The 12760-nt window shown below is 36.4% G+C and overlaps 1 protein-coding gene across 1 annotated transcript in view; it reads left to right on the forward strand.

Moving 5' to 3' along the window:
* The window catches only part of FSIP1 (fibrous sheath interacting protein 1), a 178382-nt gene that overhangs the window by 59669 nt on the left and 105953 nt on the right, over positions 1-12760 (forward strand). The window contains exons 10-11 of the mRNA XM_004687565.2: positions 766-921; positions 11505-11645. Of these exons, the coding sequence (XP_004687622.1) occupies positions 766-921; positions 11505-11645 (297 nt within the window). The remainder of the gene's footprint in view (positions 1-765; positions 922-11504; positions 11646-12760) is intronic.

Below are 12760 nucleotides of genomic sequence, written 5' to 3' on the forward strand. Positions count from 1 at the left end.
TTCAACCACTTATGTTTCCTGTCCCTTTCAAGGGACAGTTGACACTCTGGTTCTCAGGGTGTCCTGGGCTTTCATCATTCTTCATACCTTCATAACTGGGCTTTCCATCATTCTTCACACCTTCATAACTGGGCTTTCCATCATTCTTCATACCTTCATCATTCTTCATACCTTCATACCTGTTGTGTTTGTTCTTGCCAAGAGACTGAGAACTTGAAGGAAAAAAATTGTTGATATTGAATCACCAATGCCCAGTATTATGCTTATACATAATAGGCATTCAAGATTTTTGAATGATTGTTATGAGTGGGTTTTAACTCATTATGAAACTATTAACTGAATAAGGAGTTGGATGAACAGTTAAACTCATGAAACACAACTCAGTTTATAGATCTTTTGTCAGTTTTCAGCGACAAACTATGAAAATACCTTGTCTGTTATAGGGTGAACATGATTTCTTTTATTCAACATGTCACAAACATACCTATTTTTCAAACTGGAGAGGTGAGAATTCTATGAATAGCAGAATGTGAGGCTCAGAGATTTACCTCCTGGGGGAAAACCTCATAATCTATATGAAGACACTTTATGCAGGGTTGGCAGATAATTAAGCCATACTTTTTTTCACTATTCCAATGTTAATTCTGTTATTTTTAAGTTTTGTTTAGTTTTTATGACCTCCTGAGCACTGGTGTAGCAGTCTGAAAGGTATTTGGGGGAAAGAATGTGGCATGGAAATGATCCAGTACCCTTGTTTCCTTTTAGGGTGATCAATCTGTCTGGCTGGACCCAGGAGGAGGATACACACTTGCAGTCACTCAGCATCAACAGCTTGCTGAAATCGATACAAAACTCAAAGAACTCTCTTCAGTCTCTCCAATTTCCAGCTTTTCTCCAAGCTTTGAAAATTGGAATAATCAGGTATATATAACTCAAAAGAGCATGGACTGTTCAGTTATAGGCATGTTAAAGCTACTTCACATAATTTGACAATGTTAGCTAGGGAGATAACTTCTCAATTGTCTTTATCAATTTTATAACTGCAGTGCTAGTAATTTCCGTAACAGTGTGTACTTTCTTTTGGTATCTTCCCTTTTTACTCATTTTTCTTTCAGTTGGTAACTTGCTAGGATGATTTGGCTTAGGGAATATTTATTTTAATTTCATTATTTCTGTTATTCAAGCTAATTCTTGATGATGACCAGGAGAGAGGAGAGGGAAGAAAATTGATATGATACCCATTAGTCCTTTTGTTACAGGGCAACCCAATGTGAACTGGTTCCTCACCTGCATGCTTAAGATTCAATTACATTCAGGCACACACAAAAAGGGTCAATAATGGGTTTATTTACAAAGGGAAAGAAAAGGAACAACCCAGGGAAAGAGAGAAAGAGAGAGATACAAGTTAGCTAGTGTGTCCTACCTGTTCCATTGACTTGGAATTCCAGTAGCACACTGGAAGCTGATCAAGAGCCAAGACATCAGACACCAGCCACAAGGCCAAGGGAGAGAGAGAGACTCAGCTCAACATGTCTCCAAAAGTCTCAGCTCAACATGTCTGCTTAGCTCTGCCCTTGGGTCCTCACAGTCCTCCCTTTGGTATTACTGGGAGTTGTAGTTTCAATGACTGGAGAAGTCCACAAAAACTGCATCTACAGAGTTCATTCAGAACATCCTTTCCTCGTAACACTTTGAGGAATTTATTTCTCTTTCCCCTCTGGGTTTAGGTCTGAGCAGGGGCAGTCTCTTTTTCCCTACTCTGCCATTAGCTTTTTTCACACCAACCAGTGATGCTAGGTTGATGATTTTTCTCCCGTCAGGGGTTTGAAATGAATGTGCTTCCTTTTAGCATTTCCCTCAAATATTCTTTTATAAATCTAGTAGAGGCATAGAAAAGTAGGAAAGTATAAAAATAATAGCAGTTTTGGAAAAGTGAAATACTTCTGCTTCCCTTTTTACTTTAGTATTTTGGGGATTCTTATTTTGGTTGGGATAATCTTTTGTTCTTCTACTAACTCTTTTAGTTTTGCAAAGATTTCATCAAATAATTTTCTGTACAATCTTAGCTGCAAGTGATTTTCTTGGTCCTTAAAATTTTTTACAAATCAGTAGCCTGTAGGTAATATAGTAATTTTGTTTTATAGTGTATCTTTTCTCCAAGTTATCAATTAAAGGTTAGGGATCTGGCTTTGTTTGGACTGGCTGAAACTACTTTAGGGGAGAGGAATAGTATTATGATGTTCCAAAAAAAGTTTGGTTATTGGCAAAACCTTTATGGAGCCATTTCAACTTCCTTGGTTGTGTTTCTAAAGGACAACTTCATCTACTCCTAAGCTCTGTATACAGCAGTGGTAGTGGTAGTAGAGACCACAAGTTTCTGGACTGGGATCACAGTTCTTGGAAAACAGAATTAGAATCTGTCCAAACTTAGTGTATCTCAGGACTTTGACACTAATTATGCTGTTTGTTTATGTTACTTGGTGATGTTTTTCAAAATGCAGAAGCCAAGACGGGGCAATAAAATTGTTCAGGGATATTTTTGTTCTTTTCATGTGATAGCTTTTTTTTTTTTTTAATTTTATTTTGTTGTTGTTGTTAGATTTCAAGGGTAGCTGAGACTCAAGGCCGAATAATGGTCCTAAAGGTAGGAAATGTCTTTTGCATGACTGTCAAATGTTATTTTGAAAGAGACTGATAGTTTAGAGATTTATTTAGCCATCAGGATTTCAAGTAAAGTATATGAGCATGATCAGATTCTGTTATTATTCAAAGCTTCAAAGTTTGCCTTTTTGGCTCAGATAAAATATTTAAGAACCAAAAATGGAAAACTCAGTATATTACTTAGTTGTTATATATGGAATTTATATAGTTTTGTATGAAACAAACTACACTTAAAAAAAAACAAACTACATTTTGGGAGTTCTGTTTAATGCAGAAACAGAAATGTAACATAATAGTTGTTGAAAAGGAATAATTAATGCTTTTTGCATTCAAAAAAGAATATCTTTTGAGTTCTTGTTTAAATTTCCTATTGGCTTTTGCTCATTTCTAACTAAAATCAGTATCACACATTGAATTTTCAAGCCAAGAATGCTAACCAGGACAGTTATTATTGGCTTAGAATTCTTTTTGAATAAATAAATACACTGAAAAGTATCTCAGATAAACTCTCAGTATCTATTTAGTTGATGAATGGGTTTTAACCTAATGCTGAAGCACAAATATTCATAGTATATATTCAGATCATTTTTATTTTCCAACCTTCTGCAAACTATTAACTCATCAGTAATTTTTGTCCATGCTTCTTAAAGATTGTCTTTTAAATGAGATATAAATTTCACTCTTTCAACAATTGATTCCGTAGATGTTAATCAAGTGTTCACTGTGTGCAAGGAAGTGTAGCAGACTTATAGTCAGCCAAGTCCAACACTTTGGGAGCAAAAAGTCTCACTTCCAAGTTCTGGCTCTTCTACTTTGACTTGTGTAGACTTGGGAATTAATTTGAAATGTTCTAAACTTTGGTTTCTTTAGCTGTAAAGTAATAATCATATTATTCTTTGGGGTCCTTTTAAAGACTGGATGAATTGCTATACATAAAGTTCTTAGTTCTGTGTCTGACACAGAACAAAGCCAATGATGTTATTATAATGATAAATGATTTAAGGAATTTATTTCCTTATGGGAAACACAGATTATATGTAGATGCCTGTGGTATAAGACAGAATAGGTACACTCCTGGGAATATATAAGCAAATATTGTGTTGGTTCAAGGAGTGAGAAGAAGTATATTCAGAAAGAATATAAAGAACATAGGGATACTCCTATAGGGAAGGATAGGAGCAGGAAGAGGAACTAGTGAACACCTAAGAGTTCAGAAGCTCAGCAGGAGTCTGTCATTTAGAGAGCAAGAGGTTGAAAACTGGGATCCTTTAGGGCAAATTGAGCTTATGGATGGGTTTGTAAACCCACATAGGGTTTACAAAATTTTTTAGCCAACATTTAAAATGGATGAACACATATAAAAATCTCAGTTTCTTGTTTCTCTTGAAAAATTTGAAAGTCTGGCCAACTTGAGACCTGTATCCTTGTTTGGGAACTGAACTACTGAATTGAGTAGCAACTGTTGTTTTAACTGGAGCACACGCTCTCCAGTTTGCTAGACTATCTATCATCTTTAGTGTATTGCAGGCCCGGAGGCCTTCTTCATGCTTTTATGTTATTTTTCCAGAATACATAGGACAGCAAAACATCTTTGAATGCCAGCTATCTTCGCAGGAGTTGCTGTGATGATTGATGCTGAGTATCCAGATTAATATGTGGTCCCATCTCTGACCCCAAAGCGACTTGTAGGATATTGGAGGGTAGGCTGTAAACTCAGACAGACTGGGAACTAATCTTATGAAAAGTAAAGTATATACTTCTAGGAGGATGAAGAAAGACAGTAATATTTGATGAAGACAGTATATTTTAAAAATTCCTTTGGAGATTTAAACATTTTGATCAAGAAATCATTTTCCAAACAAAGTTAAAACATGGAGACTTTCTGACTTACCTGACTATAGTGAAAGTGTCCCACTGGTAGATACATAAGTCTATAATGATCAACTTATCTGAGAAAGAACAATTTGAGGGTCCCAAGCAATGTAGCTTTGATTTTAAGGATGTATGCCAGTTGTTGTGAAAGAGGAAGTTAAGACCTCTTTTCCTTATGTGCTTTCTGATCACATGTCCTCACATAGATGCCAGGACCTGGCTCTTAACTTTACGGTGTTTGAAAAGCACCATTTGTTTTTATATATCTGATTTCCTTATAAACAGATGTCTAAGCATGGAGTTATATTCAGAAGAAAGAATGGCACATTACTTCTGGCGTATTAAGTCTCTAATGTGAATACTATAGTGTGGTTACAATTTTGCATCTGTTTTTTATTTTTATTTCATCTTAGCTAAAGAGAACTAATTGTAGCAGTTTTTTTTTTCCCTTAAGATCTGTGGTTTAATTGTGCATACCTTTCTCTATCCATATCCTAACCTTCCAACAAATCAATAAGTTCTTTCCACATATTGAAAATCTCACCATAAAATTGAGTGATGTTTCTAATTTAGTTAACATATTTCTTATTTGTAGATGTAACAGATTCCCACTTTTGTATGAAGTATCTAAGATATATGAGTTATGTAAGTATTCTGTTTCTTAAATCCTTTGCAACTGGATTCAATAATACATTCTATTCAGTTTGGCTCTTATAAAGAATATAATTATTCATCTCTCATGCGATCAACATTTTGTCTTACTAGATTTAGAATTCCAGATCATGGTTAGAATTTTTTTTCCTGGTTGGAAAAGGGTCTTCGGAAATAGTTTTCATGAACAAGAGACATTTCTTTGTTCTTTACCCAACTAATTTAATTGAATGTAAAAGTTCTCCTTAATCTGATTTATTTTTTGTCTTACAGTTTTGATTCCTTTGTAAGGCTGACAGAAAAATTAATAAACGTTTGATAGAGGAAAATTTTAGATACGTTCAACTCATTTATTGCCGAAGACATACTATTGCTGACAGTAACAGTTAACTTTTTTGGTTTTGTTCTGTTTTAACATTAGCTAAAATTTAGAAAATATGAGTTGTATTTAACATACAACCCAGGAAGATGTTTTATTGTTGAGTTTTAGAGCTGTGCACAGCTCCAGTAACAGCAATACATTGATGTCAAATTATTTAATACCCTCGTTGAAGGAAGGACCCTAAAAAATTTTTATATATGCTAGTCACAAGCCCAAAATCTTATTGACCATCTGCTTATTTACAAAAACTGTAGAAGAATGCCAGAAGAATAGGGAATAAGTAAGAAGTTACTTCACAGGTCTTGCCTTTATTGCCAACCTGTCAATCACTCACCATTAAGTATGGGAAATTCTTCTTATCACCTATATTGTACAGATTACTTTGAAGTTTATATTCCTTTGTTTTTCTGCCTTCAACTTCCTGTGTATTCAAGGTTCCTTTTATTCCATGGCATTATTCCATAATGCTAAAGACAATCTGATTGAAAGGTTTTTCCCTCTGCTTTTAGTATTGCCAGGCAAGTGATCCAACTGAAGACAGGAAATAGCAGTATCCTGTGGAAAAGTATAGCATTAGCCTGAAACTGCTAGGCAAGTTGGCTTTGTTACGGCAGGTTTTTATTTTTCTGGTCTTTATTTGTATATCAGATAATTTCTTCTGCATTTGGCTTTTAGAAATAAATTTAGTTTTAAAGACTCAGTCAACAATACAGATACTCTACTAAGAATGAACTTAGAATACCTTTGCAATCAATTAGTTAAATCTGCAAACATCTGTTGACCTCTCAGGGATAGTTCTTTCTTATTGCACCTTAGACATGCTATGTGTGCTCTGGAAAGATTTTACTAACTTAATTTTAGCCTTTTCGGAATAAAAATGTTCCTCTAGAATTCAGACACACAAAATTATTTTGATTGTCAGAGAATTTGCTTAAACACCTTCACCTTCAGAAATCAAATTACTTCCTGATGGTCAGGAAAGATAGTACTGGTTGGTATTTTGAGGTGAGATGTGAACCTTTCCTGGTACCACAGAGCTTCTTGACCCTGCCTCTGAGAAATTTTTGTCAGAATCAATAAGATATCTTTCCTTTCTCCTTCATCGCCTCTGTTTTCATCATTTGATATACTTCAAATATTTGACTTGCGCTTTCCAAGATCATGACTGAGGAAATTTGTTACATATCCTTAGACAATTACAGACTCACAGCTATTAGTCTTGGAAAAAATTTTCTCAGATGAAATTGAGAATTGGAAGGTGGAAATGACATGCTCAAAAGTAAACAGCATTAAGCAGAACTGAAGCCAGAATCAAGTTTTCAGGATAATACCTTTTTGGTATAGAAAGTAACTTTTTCAGAGGAGGACAAAAATAATGGTAGAATAATACTCTTTTTGTTCCCTTAAAAATTGAAAAAAAAATATGACTTTTTCTGCCCATGATGTTGGTACAAATTTACAGAAAATACAGGAATGTAAAAACATGTAAGAAAAGTCAAGATTTTTAAAATAAAGTTAATCATGATTAAATTTTCTTTTACACATACACAACACACACACACACAAAACTATTATTATAGGCAAGAAACAGAAAAGGCACCTTTTTGGATTTTGAAGATACTAAAGTGAAGAGACAACAGACTTAAAAGAAACTGTAGGGGTGTTGGAACATCCTTGGACTAACAATAGAGGTTACAGGAAAGGCAATATATTGGAGCTTAGGGAGAGCTGGAGTGGCAGTGGAAGAATAGACCATAGTCTTTCCTCCTTCCATGTGAGAATTTGAGCTGTAGGTTATTTCCTAACTGCTTGCCTGGCAAATTTGATGAGGCAACTTTATTTCTCTTAAAAATGACCCCTGGGTTGTAGAATTACAGAGAGCTGAAGGGAAAGCCATACTTTGTGCTTCCCTTCATGCAGTGATTGTTGTGGCTGGACATGTCCCTTGCAAGAACTATGGATGCTGTGTCCTATCAGTCATTTCAAGAGATGAACCTTCTGTGGGATCTGAAGCTTTTAAATTAGAGTAGTTTCCTTGACCCTTCTACCTGTTATAGACATAGACTGCAGAAAAAACACCCACTGAAGAGCTAGACTTGACCTGCCCTGCTCTGTTTCCTGTCCTATATCCTTTGGAGGAGACTGGCAGCAATTATGACTTTATTCATCTTTGAGGATAATGTCTCAGGAGGACAGGGATGATCCCACATGTCCCCAGGGCACACCTGAGAGATGAGTCATGGAACAGGTTTGCAAGGCAAGAAGCTGCTATCCAGTGAACAGTCCTCTTGCTATTTATTTTGTAATAGTGAAAAGCATGATTGATTATATGACAATGTCAGGAGTAACGGGGTGCAGGGGAAAAAAAGGGCATTCATCTTTTGGGTAGCAGGACTTCAAAGGGATCAAAGGGCAAAGGGTGATCAGTTTTTTTAAACGATTTATTTATTGATGCATACAGAACTGGGGTACAGGTCAGAGTGCAGGGGCAGTGAGAGGATTCACCAGAATCAGAGTGGGGAGCAGAACAGGCAGATCGATGAAGTACACTGCTGAGGGGAGCAGTGGGCAGGTCAGGAGAGGTCTGCCACGCCATGAGGATCACCTCCGGGGAAGGCGGGTTTCGAACTCATGCGGAAGTGGCTTTAGCTTCGTAGTGCTTTGCTTTAACTCACTGCGCCACCAGGGAGGGCCCCAAAGGGTAATCAATTTTATGGGCAACAGTGGAGGACATGGTGGCTGTACAGGGAGTATTTCTCATGCAGGTACATGATATAATTTCCAGCTACTCCCAGACTGTCTTGGACCCTGACCACACAATCTGTCAGTAGTTACCTAGGTGTCCCTTGCCATCTTGTGATATGGGTCGTCCTGTCAGGGTGGTCATGTGGGAGTGCCTAGTCCAAATCCTCTCTACACGTAGATGCGTAAAGCAGTCATAGCACACAGGTGCAGAGGCCCTAGGTGGAAGAAAGGCCACAACAAATGTCCAGTTAAATCTAAGAAAATCCTCCCAATGGGCACCACAGGGATATAGAACTGCCAAAACTGTAATGCCAAAGTAAGGAGGGGATGGGGAAAATATTCCAAGCTCTCTCCTCCTAACCTCCAAACTTCTAATATTCCTTCCCTCATGTTGACTAAACCATTCCACAAGATGGAGGTGGTAAAGACTGCTTTTCCTAATAGTTTGTCATTTTCATGTTGACAACATACTTAAAACTGCTATGAACATTTGTGTACAAGATTTTGAATCATACATTTTAAAATCTCTCAGATAGATTGACAGGAATGGAGTTGCTGGTCAGTATTTAACTTTTTAAGAATTGCCAAATGATTTTCCAAAGTGGTTGTACCATTTATACTTCTACTAAGAGTATATGAGATTTGTATTTGTTCATACCTTTCCATACCTTTCCTACCTTTGTATTTGTTAGTAATTTTTTTTCGACCTGGACCATTATGGTGGGTGTGTAGTAATAGCTTATTGTGATTTTAATTTTCATGTCCCTAGTGACTTACTGATGTTGAGGGCTTTTTAAAATGAGCTTATTTTGTCATTCTCTTATCTTTTGTGAAGCATCTGTTCAAAAATTTATTACCATTTTATCATTAAGCTGTATAAATTCCATATATATTCTGGATACATGTTTTTTGTTCAATTTTTGTTTTAGGATGTTTTCTTTTAAGTTTATGCCTTGTCTGTTTTCTTAGTGGTAGCTTTAGATAAGCAAAACTTAATGATGAGATCTGATTTACTTATTTTTTTCTGTGTTGCCTATATAAGGATTAAAAAAAAAAAATTTGGGGCCCTCCCTAGTGATGCAGCGGGTTAAAAGCATAGCATAGCACTGGGAAACTAAAGCCACTTCTGCATGAGTTCGATCCCTGCCTGCCGGGAGGTGATCCACATGGCATGGCAGACCTCTCCTGACCCACCCGCTGCTCCCCTCAGCAGTGTACTTCAATGATCTGCCTGTTGTGCTCTCCACTCTCTCTAGTGAAACCTCTCACCACCCCTTCACCTCTGGCCTGTACCCTAGTTCTGTATGCACAAATAAATAAATCTTTAAAAATGAAAACAAAGAACATAGTTGTATATTGTTTAAACTATACTCTGTTTTCTATTTTAAAAAATGATTGAATTTACAATTAAAATCCAACTTGGGTTTTTCTTTTTAAAAAATATGTTTATTTTTACAACATTTTGTGTATTATTTCATCTCAGTTGTAATCCCCGTAGGCTTCCCATCACCAAATCACCCATGTCCTTCCCCCCACTGTTTTTGATCCCATTCCCCACTCCACTGCCATAAAATGTCTCTGGTATATAGCTGTTCATCATTATTATTTTCTCGCCTGGTCTTATACTTCTGCTATGAGTGAAATCATCGGGTATTTTTCCTTTTCTTTCTGGCTTATTTCACTAAGCATGATCTTTTCCAGCGCCATCCATGTTGCTGCAAAAGGCATGTGTATATATATTTTGGCTGCTGAGTAATATTCCATTGTGTATATGTACCACATCTTTTTAATCCAGTCATCTACTTTTGGGCATTTGGGCTGTTTCCATGTCTTTCCAATTGTAAATAAAGCAGCAATAAATATGGGAATGCAAGTATCTTTTTGAATCCGTGTTTTTGTGTCTTTTGGGCAGATACCTAAGAGTGGGATTGCTGGTCATATGGAAGTTCCATTTTTAGCAGTTTGAGGAAACTCCAAACAGTTTTCCATAATGGTTGTACTGGTTTGCATTCCCACTGGCAGTGCAGGAGAGTTCCGTTTTCTTCACATCCTCACCAATATTTGTTGTTGCTAGTTGCTTGAAGATGTGCCATTCTCACTGGGGTGAGCTGATATCTCATTATGGTTTTAATTTGCATCTCCCTTATTAGAGTGATGTTGAACATTTTTTCATATGCTTGTTGGCCATCTGCATTTCCTCTTTGGAGAAGTGTCTTTTTAGCTCTTTTGCCCATTTTTTGATGGGGTTGTTTATTTTTGTTGAGTTTCATCAGTTCTCCGTATATTTTTGTGATCAGTCCTTTATCACTTTTTGTGTGAGAAAATGTTTTCCCAATTAGTGGGCTGTCTGTTTGTTTTTTTGTAATGTCTCTTTTGCTGTACAAAAGCTCTTTAATTTGATGTAGTCCCATCTATTTTTCTTTGCCTTCACTATTGTGGCATTGGGTGCTCTGTCTTTAAAGATGTCACTGAAGTGTATGTCGTGTTGTCACCTAGAAGTAATAGTAACTCAGAGAGAATATGACCCTTTTTATTCAGATGTCCCCAATAACAATACTTGCATAATATAATGCTCATTCTTTTCAGAGGACATATTTAATTCACATTTGTTAGGCACAATGATTTGTAGTATGCCTCCTGTGTACTGTGATTAAAGCTTAGGCTCGATCTTGTTATTATCATAATACAGACATAAAATGGAAGCTCAGAGAGGTTAGCTAATTTCCTTAGGTCATCTTAGTCTGAAATCAGATATAGAACCAGGATTTAAAACTCTTCACTTTCCAAGTCCAGTTCTCTTACACTGCTACACAACTGCCTCTTGTAACATGGTTGGGCAAGATTCTCCGCACCCTATTATTTATCTATGATGAACGTCAAGTCCAGAGAAACTGATTTCCCAAGGTCCTAAAATGGTAAATATCAGAGCAAGAGCAGAGCGCAGGTGCCTGTTTCCCAGCTACTGCTCTTTTTACCCTTGTCTTCTTGCGTTCTAGATGGTTGAGTTTGTTTCTCATGTTTAATGTGCAGTTGGACTTATCCCCACTCAAAGGAAGAACTTAAAGTGCTAGATCGTTTTGAGGGGAAGATATATTGTTTGAGAGCCTAACCCAGTCTTCAGGGCTCAGTTGCTTTGGCGCAGTGTGTGGTGGTACATTTTCAGCTTGTGCATGATTTTTTTTTTTTCAATTAGTTACCTGACCTTAATGGTGATAACAGAAATATGGAAATAACTCCAGGAGAAAAGGTACTCAGGAATACCAAAGAACAACGAGATGAGCAAAATCGACTGAGAGAGATAGATGAACAGCTGAGAAAGATGAAACACAATGTGGTAAGCTTTTAAAGTTTAATTATTTAATGATTGTATTTTAAAAGGTTCCATTTCCTTTGACCTTTTTATGTGTTAAATCAATCAAGAAACCTCACATGGGACTGTATCAATAACAGTTGAATAAAAGCTTAAAATATGATCCATAGATCTTAAAATACTATCATATTCAATTTATATGATATAGTAAACCTGTAAAATACTTTCCAGACTCAGAATGATGGTCCATATGTCCAATAATCTGTGTCTGACAGTGATATAAATGTTGTTTTTCTGTGGAAAAATTGAATAGTAGTTCTCCATGACATTATCTTTGCATACTAAATTTATAGCTTAGTACTCCCAATTTTTGTTTATGACATATTATTATTAATTAATTTTAATGCATTCTAAATCCTTGAGCCTATTTCATGTTTCCAATTGCTTGCTTGCCATTTGATGATATAGTATTGTTGATAAGAGGTAGATCTTAAAGCAACTAAATTATGAGTTGGTTGCCATTTTGACTCTATTGGAAGTACCTTATTACATGTTATGATTTTCTAGGTAGACATAGGATGTGTCCAACTGATATTTGGATTTTACCTAAAATTAATCATAGCAGGCTGAACATAGGATTCTACTTAGTACTCTCTCCTAGAGATGGTCTTGTTGTGACTATAAGGAACATCATTTTCTGTTTTCTGCTAAATCTGTTTTCTGTTTTCTGCTAAACAATAGTCTGTTCTTGATTCTTCATTAAGTATTAATCAGTACATCTAATTTGTTTCAAGATAGGGTTCAAATGGTTAACTTTTGTTTTTTTTTTTTAAAGATTTATTTATGCATATAGAACTGCGGTACAAGGCCAGAGGTGCAGGGCCAATGAGAGGATTCGCCAGAGTGGGGAGCAGAACAGGCCAACTGACGAAGTACACTGCTGAGGGGGAGCAGTGGGCAGGTCAGGAGAGGTCTGCTGCACCATGTGGGCCACCTTTGGTGCCAGGGATGGAACTCATGCTGAAGTGGCTTTACTTGGTGCTGCATTTACCCACTGTGCCATCAGGGGTTAAATGGTTAACTTTTAACTACTCTGGTACACTCACTACCTTTCTTCTACTTATTTATTTTTTAAATTT

This window comes from Condylura cristata, unplaced genomic scaffold (assembly GCF_000260355.1).
Source record: "Condylura cristata isolate star-nosed mole 26May11 unplaced genomic scaffold, ConCri1.0 scaffold00023, whole genome shotgun sequence".
Taxonomy (NCBI): Eukaryota; Metazoa; Chordata; class Mammalia; order Eulipotyphla; family Talpidae; genus Condylura; species Condylura cristata.